The sequence below is a fragment of the Felis catus genome, chromosome A1 (assembly GCF_018350175.1).
Source record: "Felis catus isolate Fca126 chromosome A1, F.catus_Fca126_mat1.0, whole genome shotgun sequence".
Taxonomy (NCBI): domain Eukaryota; kingdom Metazoa; phylum Chordata; class Mammalia; order Carnivora; family Felidae; genus Felis; species Felis catus.
Window position 1 is genome coordinate 25,313,284 of NC_058368.1, and position 22,895 is coordinate 25,336,178.

Genomic DNA, 22,895 nt, shown 5'->3' on the forward strand with positions numbered 1-22,895 from the left:
ATCCAAGCAATACTGTAAATCAAGGAGAAAGAGACAGAAAGAGCTGATATAAGGAGAATCTCCAGTCCATCATATATTGCAGAAAGACCGAGGCTGATTTCTGGCAAAAATGTCCCCTCCACTGTCTTCCACCTGTCAGTCACCAAGCAGCTACTTATAGCTTTCTATTCCCATTGTGCCTTTTAGGTCTGCTCTCAATGCTAATTTTAACCACACATCACCTTCAACTTTTACGTACTGGAATATGAAAATAAAGGGGTGGGGTGTGTGTGTGTGTGTGTGTGTGTGTGTGTGTGTGTATGTGGTGTTTTAGGACAAGCAGCCAGCCTCTCCGTGACCTGGTCATAGGATGCCTTTTCAGAAGATGCAAAATTTATCCTTTATTCCTAGGCTAATTGGTCTACTTGAGCCCACACACCTAAACTCCTCTTGCCTCACAGCATATTTTATTTTAATGGATGCAGACCTTGATAGGTCATCTAGTTTTCCTTTTAGCCTTGACTGCCAGGAATCTCAAAGCTAAATCCGTTGCAGTAACTGGCTTTGGCACACATTTTCCAGCACATTATCTTACCCCTGCCCCACCCTTCCTCCCTGTTCATGACGTGATATCGGGCCTTTGTTCTTTTATCCTGACTCGAAGGTAACTCCTGCGATAAGCTCTCCCGTAGCTTTTTTGGTGAGAATACAAATAAAAGAAGAACTAAATGGTCTTTGAATGACTTTTCATTATGGAACAACGTCTTGGCGATACGCCTGAGTTGACATCCTTATTAAGAAAGGCTGGTCCGCGGCGGTGATTTAGCGGGGGTGATTAGCACACACATCAGAATTCATGAAACCTCTACGGCATGACCTGCGCCACGTGAACAGAAAGTCATTTCCGCCCGTCTCGGTTAAGTTTCCCCATCTATAAAACGGTAACAACGCGTGCTCCTTCTCCCTGTTACACTCGTGTTACGAGGATCAATGCCACAGCGTCTACAGAGTGCTTTGAGCTCCTCAGGGGACAGTGCTCTATGACTATAATTACCATTACTGACAGCAGCGAGGAACTGCTGTGGGCTCTTCGAGGAACAGTCGTGGCTCGGGCACCCGCCTCTTCTTCCACCGGGGCTGTGCGTAGGCGGGCGCACAGACCGCGTTTTCCTTCTGCTAGGGGGCGTACTTGCCACCGGCTCCGGTCACCGATATAAAAGAGATCTCAAAACGCAGAAAGGTTCCAGGAAGGCCGAGAACAACACATCACCACCGCTGCCGGTCAAAGGAGGCTCGAAACACCCAACAGTACATCAGCGTAAACAGGCGCGTTGTGAGGACAGCCGGCAGCAGGTGGCACGGGGCCTGGGTGCGTTCAGTTAGTCTACACACAATCCTTTTCCTGGTTAGGAAGTGCTTTGATAGGATCCCATTCTTTACACTGAAAGGAAAAAAATAGATGATGGCCATATCCATCAAGCTGTCAAGGCTTTTTATGACCCTTTTAAGACTACCTCTACTAGAAGCCTGTATTATCTATCTCAAGGAGACACCAGGACTCAAGTGCACAACTTTCTCACCTGCCTCCTGATTGTGACTGCCTTCCTTTCTCTTTTTATTTTTAAATTTTTTTTTCAACATTTTATTATTTATTTTTGGGACAGAGAGAGACAGAGCGTGAACGGGGGAGGGGCAGAGAGAGAGGGAGACACAGAATCGGAAGCAGGCTCCAGGCTCTGAGCCATCAGCCCAGAGCCCGACGCGGGGCTCGAACTCACGGACCGCGAGATCGTGACCTGGCTGAAGTCGGACGCTTAACCGACTGCGCCACCCAGGCGCCCCGCCTTCCTTTCTCTTATCTGCTACCACTCTCCAGCATTTTCAGCTCCGTCAGAATCCCACGGGCAAATTCCTCCTCGGGACAGCTCCGATCCCTCCCCTAATCTGAACCGTGCAGCCAAAGGAGTTTTCAGACAGTATTTTTAAATAGATCTTCTGATGTTTTGTTTCTCCAGACCCTCTGTTTTTGGATATTTTCTTCCAAGCCTTTTCCGACCCTAAAAAAAAAAAAAAAAAAAAAAGGGAAAGAAAAGAAAAAATGCCAGGACGAATCCTAAAATCACGCATCATTTACTTGGTTCTGGAAAAAGTACAATTGCCTGCTATGTTAAAAATCTGGGTACAACTCATAGTAATGATGATGTGCAGCAGCAACAGCTAAACAAAAACGTTTAGAACTGAATGAAATGAGATGGTGTCTGGGTCAGGAGACGATAGCGCCAAAGCAAAAAGAATTGAAAAAAAAAAAATATATATATATATGCATACGTATGTAGTTCCAAGATTCATTTGGGTGCAAAAGAAAAAATGTACTGTACTTAGCATTCTGCTTTCAGCGTAGCATCAATGAATGCCAGGAAATGCGATTTCAGAATATCTGAAATTCAACTGCAAACTTGCATTAACACTCAGGAAAGAGGAGGGGAACACAAAGTGACAAATTTGCTTGGAGTCGTGCAGACTCCTTTTTAGCCAAATTGCTGGTTTGAGACAGCTCATCATCTCTGTAAGAACACGAACTGCAGACTTGTCACTCCCCCCCCCCCCCCCCCCCCCCCCCCCCCCCCCCCCCCCCGTGCAAACACAAGCTGAGTGATGATGCGTCGTCGGCCCTCCCCAATCAGCAGCCCAGTTTCTGTTCTCTGCGATGCGGTCAGGGCCAAAGAAGAGCCTTCTCTGGGGACTAATGAAGGACTGTCATCGGGGCTCTACGGCTGGATAATGGCGGAATAAATGCAATGGACGAGCGGCACCTCGTGTGGAAAGCCCAAGTCTCACTAACAAAGGGAACCGGCTCGGTGATTGAAGGCCCCTCTAGTGCGCTAACAAGACACTGCTCTTTGTCGCCTCCGTCCCCTGGCCTGTCCTCAGGGACTGTCACCTCCTTTTCCCAGATAATCAAGCTTATTTCAAAGCAGCCAATTACTCAAATTGGGAGCACGCCTCCAATGAATGCTCTCCCAGACACTTCAAGAAAAACTGAAACCAGTGGTCATGAACTCTTAGGAGGCGGCTCTTAGCCCCCATCTGACTCCAGATGCCCAAAAGGAACCCAATAGATGTGTGGTGGGAAGCAATACACGTATTGCTTATTAAATACTTGGGTTATTATTAAATAACCCAGTGACTTATTAAATACTTGGGTTATGGGGTACCCGGGTGGCTCAGTCAGTTACGTTTCCGATTCTCGGTTTTGGCTCAGGTCATGGTCTCGGGGTTCATGAGTTCAAGCCCCGCGTCGGGCTCTGTGCTGACAGCACGGAGCCTGCTTGGGATTCTCGCTCTCCCTCTCTCTCTCCGTCCCTCCCCCGCTCACACTGTCTGTCTCTCTCAAAATAAATGAATAAAAACTTAAAAAAAAAAAATACTTAGATTGTGACAGGCCTCTAATATTCTATTTCATCCAAAGATAGAACTGAATCACCACACTAATCGTAGGAGCATATCACTAGCTTCCTGTTAACGGGCGAAGACTCAGAAACAGCGTAAGTGACTTGCCCAGGGTCAGGCAGGTAGTAAGAGTCTGACTCCGCACTCCATGCCTTTAACTTCTACACTGAGATCGCATGTGGGAATCAAGGCCTCCCCTCCCGTCGCCGGCTCCCTGGAACCAGCAATCTAGGGAGGCAGACAGCTACCCTGACGTTCTATAGGAGACCCACACAGCAGAAGGTTTTATGGGCTCATCACAACCTCCTTCCTGCCCTCTCTCAGGCCGTCCCACGTCGAAAGCTGGCGAAGGGGAATGAAGGCCAAAGCTCAGGCCAAGTACCCTTGAAAGCCCGTCCCCCTGTCCCGGTGGGCACCTTTCTCCCTCCCTTGCCGCTACCCCCTGTACTGCACAATTAGACACGTGCTCCCACACCCAGGCTACGTTTCTCCTGACCTCGCTGTTTTTGTCACTTGTCCTAGCGAAGCTCTGAGAAGGAGGCTGCCCCCTAACGCGGGTGGGACAAGGTAAGTCCTAGAGTCCCTCCAGGTCCAAATTTCTGGAACTGAAGTTCCTCCTGGATTACCAAGGAACCCCATAAGCCTGCCTTAGAGCCACGACGCGGCTCAGCTGAGACGCCACACCAAGGCCACCGTGCACAGAAGCGGAATTCTGGTGCTTGGTTGACATCAGGTAAACTGCGCCCTGTTTTCATGGAGGCCACGTAAACCCACAGTGAAAGAAGCCATGGAAAGGGGCTTCAAACTCCTGCCATATGGTGGGATGACTTCTTCCAAACCCATCCTCGAAACTTGATTCTGTTGTGTCAAATCCTTTCCGGTTGTGGTGGTATTCTTTTCCTTTTCTTTAAAAACAAAACACTAAAAATACGTAAGTCCTCCGGGGGAGTACTCGTCCACGCCCTTAAAATGTGACTGCACTTGAGAATTCCCACTCCCTCCAAGTATTTCATTCCTGCTTCTTGTCTTGGGCTCAGTGCACAGAGGGCCGGAGGGCGGCCGGCGTCCTCCCTCCCTCCCGCCGCGGCTGCCGCTCAGGCCTTTACAAGACTCACGCCTTTCTGGCACCCTCTGTAGTCCTGGCGCCCCCGTCCCCTTCCGTCTCTTCCTTCCAGGCTGCTGAGAAACCGAGGAGTCAGGAATCAGAAGCGAAATTATCTTCTTCAAAATTTATTGCCGCCCCAACATGCCATCCCCGACTGATGAGATCATTTCCGTGTACCAACGTAAAGTAATCCAAAGTTTGACTTAGGTAGTCATCGGGAACTCTGTATGCTGATCCGAATGAGGTAACAGATATCAGACTGCTTTGAAAAAGCTAAAACACTGTGCCTGACAAGTCTAAGCTGTGTGTGCGTTATAAGATACATGTATATATGATACGTAGGCATATACGTGTGTGTGTATATATATATATATATGTGCCTGTGTAGTATATACACATGTACATGCCTATGTATCATCTATATTTAGGTGAGATACTATGAAAATTGGTCAAAAAGTTTCTCTTACCTCCCCCACACAAGAAAACACTCCTCCACCCATTCATATGGGTTGTACTTTTCATTTATGTTCAAACCCTCAGTCGTCTGGGCCCAAAAACAATTTCTTTCAAGTTGGCTCCATCAGCCTTTTTGTGAGGGGCCGGCTAAGTGTCAACGGGCCAGAGGATTCGCCGGAACATGACGCTTGGGCTGGTCCCACGTTCACCATCGTGGACTCACTGACGGGGCCGGGAATTGGCAGCATTGGCTATTAAGCACTTTTTTTTTTTTAATTAAGCTACTCAGTGATCCTTCTTGTGAATGATTCCCTTCTCACAGCAATTGATCAATCAAGAGAGGTCTTCTGCAGAGAACGGGAGAAATTTCACATCCCCGGGAGGATGGGTTCTCGCGAATTGTAGCAGAGGCTCCCCTCCGCTCACGGATACCCAGATGACGGTTACAAGAACGCACCAGAAGGCCCAGCTGTGGCAGCGGGGTGCTCTGTGGTAAGGCCCCTAGGATATTTGACCATGGGCCAACAGCAGAGCCTCCACCCAAAGAGTCAGAGGAGCCTCCGTTGATGGCCTCTATAAATCCTTGGGTATTTGGTCCACTCGGCAACGACCAATGACTTTCAGGCTTCCGTCCGCCTTCAGAAAATCCAAGCCTGGAGCAACAGTTCAAACAGAAAATCATCCCCCCCCCCCCTTTCCAGCATGCGGTCTTCCTTCCACCCCCACCACCGGGCTCCCTTCTGCCACCTGGCAAATGCCCAGCGCCCTCTAGTGACGACGGTGGATGGAGCCAGTGGCTGCACGCGGTCTTTGAGCGCGACAGAAATCTCGAGGCATTTAACTCTTTTTCATTGTTTCCTTCTTCGATGGCGTTCAAAGGTCAGAAGTCGTTGGCTCGTTGCGGAACCGGAAACAACATGAAACCGCACGGAACCAATATTCATCTCAGCACACCCCGCCTCCAACGGGCCTCCGCCTAATAATCCACTACTCCCAGGCATCCCTGCACTCACGCACGTGTACGCAGGCAGACGTGCACGGATACCGAAGGTTTTCTGGGCTTGGTTTAGACGTTTGTGGCCAACATTTCGAAAACCACACTCTACACGTTGTTCTGCAACTTGCCTTGTTCGCTTGACAACGTCACCGACATCCCTCGGTATCACTTCGTGATTGCGGCCCAACCGACCGATTCAGTGGGGGTTACCAAACGACAGCCAGCCAGCCAGCCGCCTGTCTTTGCAAAAACAAAAAGTTTTATTCCAGCACAGCCACACCCATTCGTTTCCTCTACGGTCAACGGCTGCTCCTGTCCGCAACCCAAAAGTAAGTCATCGTGATAGAGATCTTACAGGCTGTCTGACCCTTTAAAACACTTTTGCAAACCCCTGCCTTGGGGGCACCCGGGTGGCTCAGCTGGTGGTGTCTGACTCCGGCTCTGGTTATGATCTCACTGTACGCGAGTTCGAGCCCCGCGTCGGGCTCTGCGCTGACAGCTCCGACCCTGGAGCCTGCCTCGTATTCTCTCTCCCTCGCTCTCTGCCTGTCCCCCACTCCCTCGCGCTCCCGGTCTCTCAAAAACAAACTTTTTTTTTAAATTAAAAAAAAAAAAAACCTTTCGCCAACCCCTGCCTTAAAACAGCAACCATTCATTTCCTCATGGTTCTGTAGATTAGCAGTCTGGGCAGGGCTCAGCCCGATAGTTCTTCTGCGGGTCTCAGCTAGGGTCACGCGTGCGACCGGCCATTTAGCTAACTAGTCCCAAGGGCCGGGTTCACACGTTGGCAGCTGGTCCTGGCTGTCGGCGTGGGAACACGTGTCCGGATTTCTTCATATGGTGGCCGCATTCCAAGAGGTCGCCCTCCAAGGCAGATACAAGTCTGCACATCCACAGCGTCTACTCCTATCATTTCAGGCATTTTTCTTTCGAATTTCTTCTCTTGTTTTACGTTTTTGTCAAACTTGTAAGAGGTCATCGTATATACAGATTTTAATACATTGTCTATCAAAGGCAATTTTACCCTCTATGTTCTCTATATTACACAGTCAAACTTGCCTCTTTTCTTTTATGGATACTGGGTTCTCAGTCTTCATTACCGCCGTTTCTCCAAATCCTGGATTGTATTTGCATTTTCCCAGATTTCTTTTGTAATTTTTACTGTCCTCTTTTTACGTTAACTTGTTGATCCTTTCATAATTTTATTCTATAATAGGAGATAGGGAACCAACCTGATTTTCTTCTAGATGGAGAACTCCTTGGGCCAGTATCTTTGGTTAAATAAACCAAGCTCTTCCCACTAGGTAGAATCCATTTCTGGATTCTCTACTCTCTGCCACTTTCTCTTTGTCATCACGCTTACTTTTTTTTTTAATTTTTTTTTTCAACGTTTATTTATTTTTGGGACAGAGAGAGACAGAGCATGAACGGGGGAGGGGCAGAGAGAGAGGGAGACACAGAATCGGAAACAGGCTCCAGGCTCCGAGCCATCAGCCCAGAGCCTGACGCGGGGCTCGAACTCCCGGACCGCGAGATCGTGACCTGGCTGAAGTCGGACGCTTAACTGACTGCGCCACCCAGGCGCCCCTCATCACGCTTACTTATATCAGGTCAGTTTTGAGGCTTTAGAATGTGTTCTGAAATCTGATCAAGGAAAAACCATCTTACTATTGTTTTCATATTTTTTCGCAAGTTCAGATACAATTATTCTTCCACATAAACCTTAAGATCACATTATCCAATTAAAAGCTAAACAAACACATTAACACAACACTGCTGGGTTTCTAACTGCAATTGCATTATATTTCTATTAATTTGGGGGAATTGACATTTTTAGAACAATCATGCCTTCCCTTCCAAGAATATAGTATGATTTTTCATTTGTTCACGTAAAATTTTTTCTTACATTTTATATCTTATGTTTCTTCGTCGGCATGTTATAAATTTTGTAACTACTGTTAATGACATTTTCAGGCTTTACGTGGGTATTGCTAAAACGGAGAAGAGTTATTATTTTGTACGTTTGGTTGGTATCCAAACACTTTGACAAATTCTGTCTTCTAGTAGATGTTCAGAGAAAATAGTCACATCACATGCAAAAAAAAAAAGTTTCGTCTCTTTTTTCTTATTGTTTCTATTGATTACAAAATCAACAATAATCCAGTCTGTAATAGTGCAAAGTCTGCTATAAGACAATCAACAGGTGAGCTCAAATGGAAAGAAGAGAACTTTTTACCGGGAATGAGGGAGGATACGGAGGGAAGGTGAGTGAGTGGTGCATACCCAGATCTCCATTATTCTCTCGGACCAATTTACCCGATGAAACAGGAACCAAACATCTGAGAAATTTCTGGATAATTGCCAATATCCTGGGAAGTCCAGCCTACAGCTATACAGATATGTAAGCTGAAACACCTAAGTTCTATCAAATAGCACCAAACTACAACCAGGAAATAATTAATTTAGAAAGCACGGCTTAACCCCCCAAATCCCAGCTGGCTGTACACCTGATCTTATTAAACTCACAAAAACCCAACTCCACGGTGCACACCATACAAAATACAAAAATACAACTCTGCACGGTTGAACTTTCAGGACTTCATTTGTTGTATTGGTTTTAATGTTTTTGTCTCATGGTATTTTTTTTTATGTTTATTTTTGAGATAGAGAGCACCAGTGTGGGAGGGGCAGAGAGAGACAGGGACAGAGGACCCAATGCGGACTCTGTACTGAGAGCACAGCCCGATGTGGGGCTCAGACTCACAAACTGTGAGATCATGACCTGAGCTGAAGTCAGAGGCTCAACTGAGCCACCCAGGCGCCCCTGGGTTTTTTTGTTTGTTTTGTTTTGTTTTTTTGTTTTTGTTTTTTTTAATTTTTTTTTTCAACGTTTATTTATTTTGGGGACAGAGAGAGACAGAGCATGAATGGGGGAGGGGCAGAGAGAGAGGGAGACACAGAATCGGAAACAGGCTCCAGGCTCCGAGCCATCAGCCCAGAGCCTGACGCAGGGCTTGAACTCACGGACCGCGAGATCGTGACCTGGCTGAAGTCGGACGCTTAACCGACTGCGCCACCCAGGCGCCCCTGTTTTGTTTTGTTTTTTATTGTCCTTATCGCATTCCCTAGAGCCTTGAAGAAAAAATTGTTGAATAATGGCAGGAGGAGCCATCTCTGTGCAGTTCTTGCTTGACTTTAATATAAGTTGTTTTGCATTGTATTATTCATAATAATATTTGCTGGTGGCTTTTGACAACTGGTCTTCATCATTATTAAGTACCTTCCTTCTGATTAAGTCAGGAACTTTTACCTTCGGCTAAAAGTAACAGAAAACCTGATTGTGGCTCGAACAAGAAATTTAGAGGGCAACAGTGACTGGTGTTCATTGAGCAGTTCGGCAAAGTCGAGAACGGAATACGTGGAATGAGGTGGCCCATTCCTACTGTGCCGAAGAGAGAGGACGAAGTGCTCACAAGAATTGTGAAGCCATGAAGAAGAACAAGGGGACAAGGAAAGAGGCAGGGTTAAGGGGTGGGCTATAGAGAAGAAAAGGAGGAAATCCTCTGATGTGGAGGGAAAAAGTCCTGCAGCATTTCCTGAAAGACAAAACGGACAACCCATGGAAGATAAGATTTTGATTTTAAAGCTTCAGGGGCACCTGGGTGGTTCGGTCGATTAAGCATCGGACTCCTGGTTTCAGCTCAGGTCAGGATCTCACAGTTCATGAGTTCGAGCCTCCCATCAGGCTCTGCGCTGCCAGTGTGGAGCCTGCTTGGGATTCTCATTCATTCTCTCTCTCTGTCTCTCTCTCTCTCTGTCTCTGCCCCTGCTCACACTCTCTGTGTCTCTCTAAATAAATAAACTTAAATAAATTATTTAAAAGCTTTAGGTCACAGTGAACCTACAGACCTTCCCAGGAGGCTCCAAACATCACAAAAGTCCGTGTTACTAAATAATGGTGCCCTTCTGTACTGAAGTCCACTCTAGGACACTTCATTACAAAAGCTCACATTTCAGGAACAGATGAACAGAACTGGTAGGCACTTCTGCTCAGAGACCTAGAAATAAAAATCCTCTAAGATGTGACAGCACTGGACCCTACAGGCTTCGAGCAGAAAGCAAGTGTTGATCGTGGTGGTTTCTTCTTTTTTTTTTTTTTTTCAACGTTTTTATTTATTTTTGGGACAGAGAGAGACAGAGCATGAACGGGGGAGGGGCAGAGAGAGAGGGAGACACAGAGTTGGAAACAGGTTCCAGGCTCCGAGCCATCAGCCCAGAGCCTGACGCGGGGCTCGAACTCCCGGACCGCGAGATCGTGACCTGGCTGAAGTCGGACGCTTAACCGACTGCGCCACCCAGGCGCCCCCGTGGTGGTTTCTTCTTAATGAGAGGCAGAGAGCCGGCCGTTGGGACTTCAAAATAAAGCCTTGCTTTTCTCAGGAGCCCAGCACTCAGAGTATACATGTTTACCGTCAAATACCTCATGCAAAAATAAGGCTCCTGGGGCTTCCTTGACTATTTCAGCAACGACTCAAAGCAAAGCTTCAGGCATGCATGCCACCGTCAGAAGGTGGACACGGATTAGCTACACCGGGAAGTAAATTCCTTCTGGCTGCCGTACCACATCAAGTCTTCCTTTATTTGACTAGCTGGACCGGCGAAAGTCTGAGTTGTTTAGAACTCCTTTTCACCCTCGAATGGAAAAGTAAACCAATTCTATCCAAAATATTTAGGGAAAAAAAAAAAAAATTCGTCACCAAGGAGGCTCCAAGTTAGATCCTGGATCGAAATAAAATATACTACACGATTTGTCTCGCGAAAAATCAGCTTCCTTGCCGCAGCGTGGACAAGCTCCAATTTAATGGCCCCATGAAAGTGTTTCCTGCTGTGCTGAGAGGCAAGATCGCATCACTCCTCTGTGAACTATGGAAGAAATCTATCCTTGAGGCCTTGTGGGCAAGAACACAGATTTAGGGGGTCAAAACACCAAGCATTTCCATTCATGACCTCACCACACGAACCCCTAATTAATTATGGGTATCCTAATGTGAAAAATACTCTCATAAGTGAAGGGTGACCTACTCCCATTCATAAGCAGACCACACATCAGTCATAACTCCCCAAACGCCACGAAGGAGCTGCTCGATTTGTATCTGTGTTGAACTTCAAGTGCTGCATAATTTATATCTAAAATCCACTCTCATACGCCTGCTCAAAGACCCACTCTGACCTTCGCTCCCAATCCCAACTGCATTAAAAGGGACTATAAATCACTGGAACACAGCACCCAGTCACAGCCCAGCTCTCTCAAAGCAGGCGAGTTTCTCACCTTGATGAGTTCATCATCCCCTAGAACAGGTTCTAAAAATTGTTCACATTTTGAGATAATAGTCCAAGGATTCTTTATTCTACCCTGTGGCTCACTCCTCACCTAGGTGAAGTGTATGCATACAGACAAAAGGAGCAGCTGGGCTTTCATTTATGCCTTCCTTGAGAAGACCACCCTCGGGCCCATGCTTACACCCACCAATGGACCTGTCCTCAATTTAACAGAGCTCTGGTTTCGTCTCAACAGACCTTATATCCAGGGGTAGCACAAAATATAAGGATATGATCCTTACATCTAAAGATCTCCTTGGGGTGCCTGGGTGGCTCAGTCGGTTGGGCATCTGACTCTTGGTTTTGGCTCAGGTCATGATCTCACAGTTTGTGAGTTCGAGCCCCACCTGGGACTTCATGCTGAAGTGCAGGTGCAGAGCCTGCTTGGGATTCTGTCTCTCCCTCCCTCTCTCCCTCTCTCCCTCTCTCTCTCTCTGACCCTCCTGAGCTTGTGTGCTCACTCACCCTAAGTAAATTATAAATGAAAAAATAAAAATAAATAAAGATCTCCTTGACTCTGGATCAAAAGTGAGAATACATGTTTACATTGTCCTTTCCTTACAGCAAAGCTTTGCTTTAAAGTACAAATATTTGGGGCGCCCGGGTGTCTCAGTCGGTTGAGCGTGCGACTTGGGCTCAGGTCATGATCTCACAGTTCGTGGGTTCGAGCCCCACATCAGGCTCTGTGCTGACTGCTTGCTCAGAGCCTGGAGCCTGCTTCAGATTCTGTGTCCCCTTCTCTCTCTGCCCCTCCCCCGCTCACGCTTTGTCTCACTCTGTTTCTCAAAAATAAATAAATGTAAAAAAAAATTTTTTTGAGTACAAATATTTGATTCCTAAACAACAATATTTTGTTTTCTCTGCTTTGCCAGGGAAGGAAATCTTTGAAAATTTCTCTCAGTCCCGGATGCACTTAAATCAGTTGTGCTGATAATGCGGATAGCACGAAGTCTACTCCCCCACCCTCACCGAAAATCATTAGAGAGAACCAGAAGCCCTGAGGCAAACAGGTGCAGCAAAAAGAGGCTTCTCCTAGCAGTTTCCAGGGAGATTGTCCAGAGATCCAGGAAGAACTGTGAGGAAGTCTCACTACCAACGGCCACCCAGCAGTGGGGCAGCTCGGGATTTTCCTTGGCAACCGTGATGTCATCTGTATCTTAGAAGGGGCTCGGTCCATCCAGCGTGGCGGCAGAGGGCTGGTAGGCTGGGACTATGGCCAAGCTTGGCATCCCATGTGTATGTCTAGAGAGGACTAGTGCTCTTGATATTGACATTTGTAGGTCCTGTTCGAGGGGCTCTGGGCCGATGACCCCCACAATGGCGTATCTGACTGACGCCCTGTCCCCGCAATCTACCAGGAATACATGTTGTTGGCCCCTTGCAGAGGCACACACAACTTAGGAGTATCCTAAAAGCAAGCTGACCGCCCTGCTAGAAAGAAGGTGAAGGAGCTTAGAACATACCTCTTTACCTTCTAGTTTATTAAGAGGTTTGAAGTTTCCCAGGCGGGAGCTAACACCACAAGAAGAAGAATCTTCCAGATTGGCCACCGTATACAGTACAGTTAGATCTGCTGTACAACCAAATACATGCCGTGGTGAGACTCTCACGTGGTGTTTGATTTCTTTCCTTCTTTTTCCTTCCCCCCCTCCCCCATTTTTAGCTAATTCTTCAGCAATGACTTCTTTCTGGTGGTCAAGGGCTCTGTACAGAAGAGCCAAGGCAACGATGTACTGATCTCTGTGTCCTTCCTATATTCTTGAGCACGGAGACCTTTCTCTGGTCTCTCTTCCTCTGGGGTACAATTTGCGTGGCTGGCATACATAAGGAAGGAGGGTGTCCTTCCGTTCTTCAACTAGAGAAGGTATACGAGGGAAACATCACTTCCAGGAGAGAAAAGGCTGATTGTTCATGAAGAGGCAAGATTTGCAAAATATTTTTGCACCCCTCGTGCCCTTTAGGAAAAAAAAAATGTTCTCGGAGTTTCAGCTGTCAGGCCAGTTACTCTAAGGATGAGAAGGTAGAAATCCAAATGAGAGTAAGAATCAAGAACGATTACCTACCACTAATCAGGATGTGATGTTTGGAACCCAGTAATGAGTAAGACCCTGATGATGGTTAAAACAAAGCCCCCAGTGCCTGGATTCTAAAAGGGGATCAAGGGGACACCTGGGTGGCTCAGTTGGTCAAGTGTCCGACTTTGGCTCAGGTCATGATCGCACAGCTCATGAGTTCGAGTCCCGCGTGGGGCTCTGTGCTGACAGCTCAGAGCCTGGAGCCTGCTTCAGATTCTGTGTCCCCCGCCTCTCTCTCTCTCTGCCTCTCCCCCACTTGTGCTCTCTCCTCTCTCTCTCTTTCTCTCTCTCTCAAAAAAAAAAGCATTTAAAAAAATTTTTTAAATAAAAGGGGATAAAGGTGGTACCCAACTTTATAAAGAACAGGTGCCCCTGGCAATTGCCAAGTGTTCTGTCAAACGGTAATATCTGGAAAGATGTTCAGTTGGACTCTCCCTGAGTCTGAGTCTGCAGTCGCCTGGAACGATTTGAATAAACGACAGAGAAACCACTGGCATGGCTTGTGAAAAGCAAATGAGCAGCCTACCTTCACTTGGCTCTGTGGGAAGAGTGACAGGCAGATGCTAGAAAGCAGTAGACGTTATCTCCAAAAACTTCAGTTAGGCTCTGGGAGTTCTCATTGCCACCAGCAACCTAAGGAATTGGCCTCTGAGTGAGGGATCTTGGGAGCTGGTGGCTGGAGAGGACAGAAATCCCAGCTTTGGGAATGACGAGAAGCCAGAAGGCAGGGGACTCCCCACCAGGCAGGAGAGGGGTCCGTTCACCTCTGTCCTGCTTCAGGGGTCGGTGGATAGGCGGACAGCGGCAGGATTTCTCTGGGCTCCGGGAAGTTACTCCCTTTGGTACTGTCTGCTCTGTCCCCCCTTATCCTCTTTTCCAGGCTTTCAAACAGCTCTGCCAGAGTCAACGTTGAGGAGTAACAACAAAAGTCAACCCGCTTACTTAACTCTTTCCTAACATCCAGGAACGTGTCTTCATTTGGTGCTGGTGACGCTTCCAGTGGCTTCTGTGGATCCTAGCAAAGGAATCCATTTTCCTTACGCTTACTTTCCTGACCTTGAACCTACATTAAATATCTACTGTGTAACAAATATGAACCATTGCTAAAGTAGCCACTTGTCCGAGTGTGTCCAGGCAGCTCCAATTCATGTCTATTGTCCTCGCAGAATTATTCCTATCTCCCCCCCTCGCTGACATAGGGTCCTGGTGTGGATGACAGATGATACACGCTCGCCCCGGAGGGGGGACGTGGGTGGTTCTTCCCCCTCCCCCCCCCCCCCGCCAGTCTCTCCTCTCCTCTCCTCATCATCGCCTATTTCTCTCTAGCTCATTACTTTTCAGCCATACCAGAGATCATGGGTAATTTCTTATTCATATCCCACTTACTTCTAAAAAGGGTGAAAATGCTATACAGTGCACTCACTTGGCAAATATTTCGTGGGAGCCTGAAGTTCCATGAGCACTATCGGAAGCATAGGTACACACAAGGTTGTTCAAATAAAAGTTAAAATTGAAGACGACGAGAAAACATACGGAGGAGGCTGTTACTGAGTTAGAGACCATGGGGGAAACTGTGCTTGTAATTCCTTCCTTCTATGTCTGACCTTGAGCTTCCCAGTAGTAAAACCAAAAAGTAAATTACAATGCATAACATCAATCATCTCGCCTAAGGAAATACAACTTGGACAAAACAGATACTTTTTCTTCTGACACACAGTCTCATAGAATCTAATCATCCATTCAGTCGGTATTTACTGAGGACCTACTCTGTCCCAGGTAGTGCTCTCGGTGGTGAGCTACAGAAGTGAATCAAACAGAGCAGACGGACAAACGTCTTTGCCCTCAGGGAGCTTCCACCCAGTGGAGCAAGACAGACAATAAATAAAACACATAGTATCTCAGACAGTAGTGAGTGCTACAGAGAAAAATGAAGCTGGAATGGAGAAGAAAGGGAGCTCAGAGAGGGGCCTGCAGTTTTCATGGGGTGGTCAGGAAACCCTGGCTGAGAAGGTAACCTTCGAGGACAGACGGGAGGGGGGAAGAGGGAGGGATCATGTGGCTATCTGGGAGGAATCTTCTGGACAGAAATCCCCCCCCACCCCTCCCCAACCCTGAGACGGGGGCATGCGAGACCAGTGTGGCTCCGGTAAGGTGAATCAGGAGCAGATCACCATGACGTCAAGTCAGACATGGGAAGGTGGGGGCGGGACAGGAAGTGGAGATCTTGGGTTTTTCCTTCCGGTAAGACAGAAAGTCATGGGATGATTTTGAGCAGAGAATGGGTCATGACCCGACATATTTTACAGGATTATCCTGGTAGAGGAACAACATGCAGAAGTAGAGCGGCCAGTGAAAGAGTCTATGAAATTTTCCAGAATCGAGAAGGTGGTGAGAAGTGACCAGATTCTGAGTGTGTGTTAAAGGGAAAGGCAACAGAATTTGATAAATGGTTACATGTGAGGGGCGGGGAGAGAGAGAGAGAGAGAGAGAGAGATACGCCAAGATGGTTCTGAGATGCTTGGCCTGAGCAGTGGAGTTGCTGTTTATTGAGATGACTGAAGGAGGAGCAGACGGTGGGGGAAGATCGGGAGTTTGATTTGGGCCGTGTTAAATGAGATATGCCTACTGGACACCTGAGTATTAATGTCAAGTCAGGCAGGTGGTCAGATACGAGTCTGGGGTTCTCATGAATCCTCACATAAAGGATATGGGTGGTAAAACAAGCAAGGTCTTGATCTTAAGAATTATTGTCTGCCAGGGGCGCCTGGGTGGCGCAGTCGGTTAAGCGTCCGACTTCAGCCAGGTCACGATCTCGCGGTCCGTGAGTTCGAGCCCCGCGTCGGGCTCTGGGCTGATGGCTCAGAGCCTGGAGCCTGCTTCCGATTCTGTGTCTCCCTCTCTCTCTGCCCCTCCCCCGTTCATGCTGTGTCTCTCTCTGTCTCAAAAATAAATAAAAAAACGTTAAAAAAAAAATTAAAAAAAAAAAAAAAAGAATTATTGTCTGCCAAACTACAAAACACTTGTCTTAGGACCATTTTCTTTCAGTCTGTGATTAAAATCAAGGTCATACTTTTCACATCACAGCTAAGTGAAGGTATTTCTGGAAACAGCCAAATTAGTATAGCGAATGCCCTAAAACATCTTGCCGTTGGGATTCTAACTTGGAATGAGAATAGAGCTTCCTGAAGCTGGCGGAATGAGCAGTTTACACAGACCTTTGTCTCTCTCAGCAATGTTTCAGGTTTGCCTTTGGCAAGAGTGAGCTCTTTGATTGCACTTATTCTCCAGGGTAGATCGTTTGGTGGCGGGGTTGACGTTTTGCTATGAAAAGAAAAAAAAAAAAAGAGTCCGATAAATTCTCACCCAGATCAAAGCTGGTTTCATCCTTACTTGGAGGCAGGTCACTATAACGCCTGAAAGACCTACCCAAATGTTTCCCTTTTTTTCATTCTTATTTATTTATTTTGAGATAGAGTGCACAACGAGCAGGGAAGGGGCAGAGAGAGAGAGAGAGGGAGAGAGAGAATCCCAAGCCAAACTCAGGGCTCGATCCCACAAACTGGGAGATCGTGACCTGAGCCAAAACCAAGAGTCGGGCGCTTAACTGACTGAGCCACCCCGATAATCCCACCCCACCCCCGGTCTTTCTTTAAAAGGAGCTGTGAATTTACTCAAATGGGCAGCCAAATCCCAAGCTGAGACCTCAGAATGATAAGCTGGTGCCTGGCAACAATTTGGAATTGTCCAAGTTGAGATGTCGTATTTTCTTGGCAAAAGAATGGATCTCAGACAGTGGCTTACGCATGCAGATGTAAGTTAATCCTTTCCCCAGCCAAATAAGAAAAGTGTCTATAATTCTTCCGGGCCATACTAGTCTGGAGGGAAAAAATTGTGCAACTGTCAGAAACGCGGCAGAACTTTCAAAACAACGTAGCAGCAACATAAATGGGAAACCTCTATCACAGTTGGGTTTTGCTTCTGAAAGTATAAAAAAATCACAACCTTTTAAAATTCCTCGAAGCCAGAGACTTCGTTCGTCTTGTTAAGTCTGCATCCCGGAACCCTACTCCTAGAACAATGCGGGCACACAGTAGGCATGCATAAGATACTGACAAAGTAATGCATCAATCGACGTTTACAAATTAAAGCAAAACCTCTGAGCGCCATCTTGTGGAAGGCCTGACCACGCCGCCATCCAAGATTACAGTCACCAGCCTGGGGAATGGACGCTGAAATTGTGACAGGGCTTTGGTGGCCCTGGACTATTGGAAGTAGTGGACTAGGAAACTGTCTTGAAGCTGCGTTGGAAAACCAATTCTGCTTCTTAGATTCACGTGAGCTTGATGGACGTTATAGGGGGCTACAAAAGTTCCCCCATGCAGCCCTTGGCACTGGCCCTGAGAATCATTGAGAGGTATAGCTCTCTGAAGTTGTCTTTGACCAGGGCGCCTGGGTGGCTCAGTCGGGTGAGCGTCCGACTTCAGCTCAGGTCATGATCTCACAGTTCGTAGGTTCGGGCCCCGCGTCGGGCTCTGTGCCGACAGCTCAGAGCCTAGAGCCTGCTTTGGATTCTGTGTCTCCCTCTCGTTCTATCCCCTCCCCCACTCGTGCTCTGTCTCTCAAAAATAAATAAATGTTAAAAAAACATTAAAAAAAAAGTAGTCTTTGACCAGTTCCCCCTCACCAAAAATTGTTGTAATAACCTAGCCTCCTTTGTGTTTCAAGAGATCCTTGAGAACCAAAGATGCAAAGAGCTCTTTGGACATCCTGTGTAGCATCCTGTGTCTTCCTGTTTTCCCTACACTCCTCCCCAACTCACGGAGGCTCCTGCCGTCACCCCATAGTACTGGTAAGGACTTGGCCTCTCCGTTTCTGCACCAGGGAGGAGGAGAGGCATAAATAATTATCTGGTCACCTTCGTCTTGCTTACCTCCTATGGGACCATCAAGCAGAGAACCATTGAGAACCCCCAAGTTTCTCTGTGCCCCATGCCCTCACTCCGGAGCTGTTTTCTCTGTCATTCTCACCGCCTTCCCAAGAACCTGACACAGGCCACTGAGAGACAAGATGAAGAAACCCAGTGACACTCAGACATGCACAGGGTACTCATGATTCTTCAGGCTTTATGGATACCCGGAATTTACACAATGTGATGAACACTCTTCAAGAAAAAGAATTTAAAAGTACAAATTTAGGTGCCAACGTGAATATTTATTTAGAATGGGAAAAGAAATCACTGACATTTCAAAGATCCGGGACCTATCGTTCTCAACTGTGTGTGACAACTGACCAGAAATAGGTCGCAACCGGGCCTCCTTGTGCACCTGGGCCACTCTTTGCAACTGCCAGCAAAGCCATTCAAGGGACCAGAACCTGTGACCTTCGCTGGCTTCCTCTTATGGACTCTGTCCCCTTAGGGTGGCTGCCTGCTCCCTGAACCCCCCAGTAGTACCCCCAGAGAGAGCAAAGAGGCCGCTGTCCTCTCGGCCGCCTGAGGGTCTTTGTCCTGGGGACCAGCATAAGTGAGTCTCAGCAGGGTGTCTCCTGGGAAAACACCCCGCCCCCCTCCCCGGCACCAACCCCCCCCCCCCCACCCAGCCTGCAGCCCTTCTGCAGGCCCGGTCGAGTTAAAGGCGGTCAGCTTTGTGAGCCTCAGACCCCACTCCCCTCCATCTCAGCCACCCACCAAGCTCAGCCCTGGGCCCCAGGACTGCGGAAAGCTAACATCGCGCTGTACGGTTTTGTAATCAGAAAAACGAAGCTATAAACGTTACATACTATTAAATAAAGAACAAAGCAAAACAAAACCCCACCCAGTCTTTGCCGACCCTCCTCTACCCGGGAGGGGCAGGAGCGCGGGCGCTAGCGGGCTGCAAACACCGGCAGTCTGCGGTCCACCGGTTCCCTTTGGGGGGCACCTGACCCAGGGGACCCTGGTGCAAATAATGAGGAAAACTTTCTGGCCAGCCACTGCCGCTTGGCCCAAGCACTTCCTCCTGGAGCGGAGAGGCTGGGGCAGGGAAGAGGAGGAGGCGCACAGGCTGGGAACTCCAGGCGGCGCTGCGAACTCGGGACGCCGTTCCCATGGTAACCGAGCGCCCGAAACACACAAACGCCGGGGCCCCAGGGCCTTTTGGCTGGATCTGCGCCGCCGCTGTCTGGCTTGGGTAAGGCTTCGCTCATTAGCCTCCTAGTGCTGCTGTAGGAGCCCAGACTCCCTCCTCCGGCCCCCACTGGGCAGGAGAGAGAGGGGAACGGTGTGGAGGGTCTGGGAAACTAAGAAGCATCAACACGCAGCCTTCTTTGTTTCTCTCCCCGTTCTCTGCCCCTCCCTTCGTTAGCCTTTCTGTTCCCTGCTTCGCTTCGCTAACCTTTGTGAAGGCCGGTGTTGGCTCATGACTCCCCTACAAATAAAGGAGAACTGGGTCCGTTCCACTCCAGAGAGCCTCTGGCTCTGGCAGTGAAGGAAAAACTGCGGGTGTGGAGGTTGTGACTTCCTCCTCCCAGGCCTGCGTAGCCCAGCCAAATAAGCAGAAGAAGAATTCCCCAGATGGAAAATTCCAGCCTTGCCTACAAACAAGTTCCTGGGACCCAAAGCCAATCACTCGGTTTCCTTGTGTTCCCTTCCCCCACCTGTAAAATGGTAGAGAAACAGCGTTCCTAACCATCCAGGGAGGTGGTGAGGAGTGTCCCTTGGCCGATGTTCCACAGGTGTTCGGTGCCAGGCACCTACCTGCTCAAGGTCACCCTCCTTGAAAGCGCCAACCTGAATACATTTGAAATTCTAGTTATAAAAAAGGCCTTAGGAAATGATGTTTTAATGAGTACACTGGGGTGTCTACACTGCTAAAAAAAAAAAAAAAAAAAAAAAGCACCGATTGCTCTAAGGGGTGGGGGTCAAAAGAACTTTTTGACTTCAGTGTTTGTCCCCTGGCATTTTTTTAATGTGGGTCCAGATCTGCCTGGGCGTGGCGCCCTGGAACTCCGCAAAGCAGGCCATCAGTTGGTCCCACAAGAGGGAAGGCAGCCGCCTTCGGCCAAGAATCCTGCCAGTTCACTAGAGGGGTTATATAAACGGCCACTGAGGACAATAACTTCAGCAACAAAAAGGACTTGCATTTGCAAGGCACCATAGAATACCCTGGATCCTTCACAGAATTGAGGCTTCTCCCCTTGCTGCAGCTAGAGTTCCCAGCCTCGGCTGGCAGGGCCCCAGCCACACCCAAGGCCCTGCCACCCACTCCGTTCTCTTCAACAGAGGCATCCTTGCTGTCTGAGCCCACCCACAGCCCATCTCTTGGTGGCCTCTCCTAGCAGGAGGGAAAGTTGCATGAAAATTCCAAACCGGAAATGAGATGTGCGGCCAGTCTCCTGTGTGCCTTTTCTTCCTATGGACCATCTATCCAGTGCACAGACTTCTGTTGAAATCCTGCCACGTGCCAGGGGTCGTGTGAGGCTACCGACCCAGTGGCTGAGGCAGACACGCAAACAAATGCAAATGGCGCGTGTGGGAAAGAAAGGACACGCGAGAGCTGTGGTGAAAAGCTCTCTGGAAGCTTCCTCTGGAAGCACGTCTTCACAGAGGAGGCGACGGTGACTTGGGTTTTAAAGAATTACAGACTTTAAATTGCTTTAGGAAATCCAAGACCCATCTGGGACCCCCAAAAAAGAAGTCCCACTCGGGAAGAGCTGGTGGAAACGTGTGCTGCGTTTTCTCCAGAAAAGGAAGCAGGACTATGAATGCGCTGAGGTAGAAAACCAAGAGGAGACAGAAACATGGGCCAGAGGACGCCCAGGCAGGAGGACTGTTCAGTAGACTGAGCCCTCAGTCCTAGCTCTGCGATGCTTGTGGAGCCCACTCTGACTAGAGGTAATCTATGACTGGCCGAAGGCCTGGCCTTCTCCCAAGTTGACTCTTAATGCTCAGTAACGTAACACTGTTAACAGGGCCTCCTTCTAGACGTATCAAGGACTGATAGGGAATACACGAGCCCTACACGTCATGTCTTGAATAAGCCGGACTGTTCTAGAACCAAAGTTCTCTCTAGTCTCTTATCGGAAGGAACGTATACAACTATCTACCGAAATACAAGGCTTCTCTGGCGCCATAAGACGGGGGAAGCCCGGGGCCTCCCTGCTCTGCTGGTGTAGCTGGACTGAAATACACTGGAAAGTGGGGCCTGGGCAGCCATGAGTCCTCAGCCTAGCCCTTGTTGGTCTCCTGGGATCTGAGGGGTTTTCCTGGCCTCTTCACTTCCGCTTAGTGTTGCTCCAAATCCCTTAGTCCACAAACATATGCCTATGTTCTTCCCGCCCCACCCAAAATAGGAAGTGCTGGTTTAATAACAAAGAGTTTGTTGAGTTTTGTATATCTAACCCCTCCAAACTCCAACTGTCCATGCCCTTTTTGACTCATCCCTTTACCTTTTAGAAGAAAGGGGTGCTGAGGCAGCACGCCCCGGGTCCCGAACCTACTTCTCAGCTCCAAATCCATGAAAGACCCTCCAGTCCTGTTTTCACCAGCGGTTGTGACAAACTTCGGCTTTACGCTGGTTCAGCTTTGAGGCATGCTTTTGGAGCTCAGCTATGTGTGGGCAGCTACAACCATGCGCTCAGGGCCCCGGGAGCCACTCCTGACCCTGTTCACAGACACTCTCGAAGGAAATAAACACCGTCAGCTCGCTTCACCCAGGTCGTAATGTTCTCAACTGACAACAGGTGGAGCTCATCAGCCCTAACCAACTCCATCTGTGCAACCGACTTTCTACAGCGTTGCAGGAATTCTGGGAAGCACTGAGGAGACAGTCAACACCTCACAGTGGCCCAGGGGCCACTAATTCCCAGAACTTTGTAGCCTCTTGGCCGCTGAGGTTTCTTTCCTCAGGAGGGGCTCACGGCCTCAGAGGTATCCCTCTTTGAACAAGCCATGGGTCCACCATAGGATAATGCGTCCACCATGGGATCATGGGTCCACCATGGGATAATGGGTCTACCAAGGTCACCTGTTCTCTGTCCTACAAAATTCCTAACACCTGGGAACTTGTAGGATCCTCGCGCCATCCCGGCTCTACAACACCAGCAGACAAGCCATTCTGCCTGGATTCCTGAAGATTCCAGTCTTCATATTGAGGACAACCTAAAGGACTGGGTCATTATGCTTAGATGAACCCCACGAGCAATCATAACAAGAAGTCCCTTTGCTCTTGGTCTTACGAGCCTTTCTAACTGGGCATGGGCATTTTCACATCACAAATGACCCCCTTCCTTTCTCATATTGTCCCTCCCTGGTCTCTCATTGAAATCTAGAATGCTCCCTGCTTTTCCAGTCCACCATGTGAAAACTTCAACTTGCTAGCCAAGACAGCTAAACTTGATTTTTTTATTTTAATTATTTTGATTTGTATTTATATTTGAGAGATAAATTGGGGGGGGGGTTAATGAACAGAGGAGGGGC

At 48.3% G+C, this 22,895-nt stretch overlaps 1 protein-coding gene and 2 long non-coding RNA genes across 3 annotated transcripts; 1 reads left to right on the forward strand and 2 right to left on the reverse strand.

The window, feature by feature from the left end:
- Positions 1–708: 708 nt before the first annotated feature.
- LOC123383347 lies at positions 709–1,591 on the reverse strand. The gene is made up of 2 exons (XR_006593062.1): positions 1,560–1,591; positions 709–1,420 (listed from the first exon to the last, which is right to left on the reverse strand). It is a non-coding gene; the product is annotated as an uncharacterized LOC123383347 (long non-coding RNA).
- Positions 1,592–5,718: 4,127 nt separating this feature from the next.
- On the forward strand, positions 5,719–12,975 carry LOC111559815. Its single transcript, XR_002741125.2, has 2 exons — positions 5,719–6,316; positions 12,239–12,975. It is a non-coding gene; the product is annotated as an uncharacterized LOC111559815 (long non-coding RNA).
- Positions 12,976–16,475: 3,500 nt separating this feature from the next.
- On the reverse strand, positions 16,476–22,501 carry LOC111559816. Its single transcript, XM_045058634.1, has 4 exons — positions 22,337–22,501; positions 20,572–20,751; positions 19,255–19,631; positions 16,476–16,762 (listed from the first exon to the last, which is right to left on the reverse strand). Exons 1-4 carry the CDS (start codon positions 22,499–22,501, stop codon positions 16,483–16,485), a joined length of 1,002 nt encoding a protein of 333 aa, XP_044914569.1. The 3' UTR covers positions 16,476–16,482.
- Positions 22,502–22,895: the final 394 nt, after the last annotated feature.

What these genes read in the sequence shown, in the direction of transcription:
- LOC111559816 (XM_045058634.1), bottom strand. Translation starts at nt 22,501, where the DNA reads ATGGCGCGAGGATCCTACAAGTTCCCAGGTGTTAGGAATTTTGTAGGA. An exon ending in AGAGGGATACCTCTGAGGCC is followed by an intron (nt 20,752 to 22,336) that starts GTGAGCCCCTCC and finishes CCCTCCTGCTAG; the next exon opens with GAGAGGCCACCAAGAGATGG. An exon ending in AGGATCCAGGGTATTCTATG is followed by an intron (nt 19,632 to 20,571) that starts GTGCCTTGCAAA and finishes CAGCAGCACTAG; the next exon opens with GAGGCTAATGAGCGAAGCCT.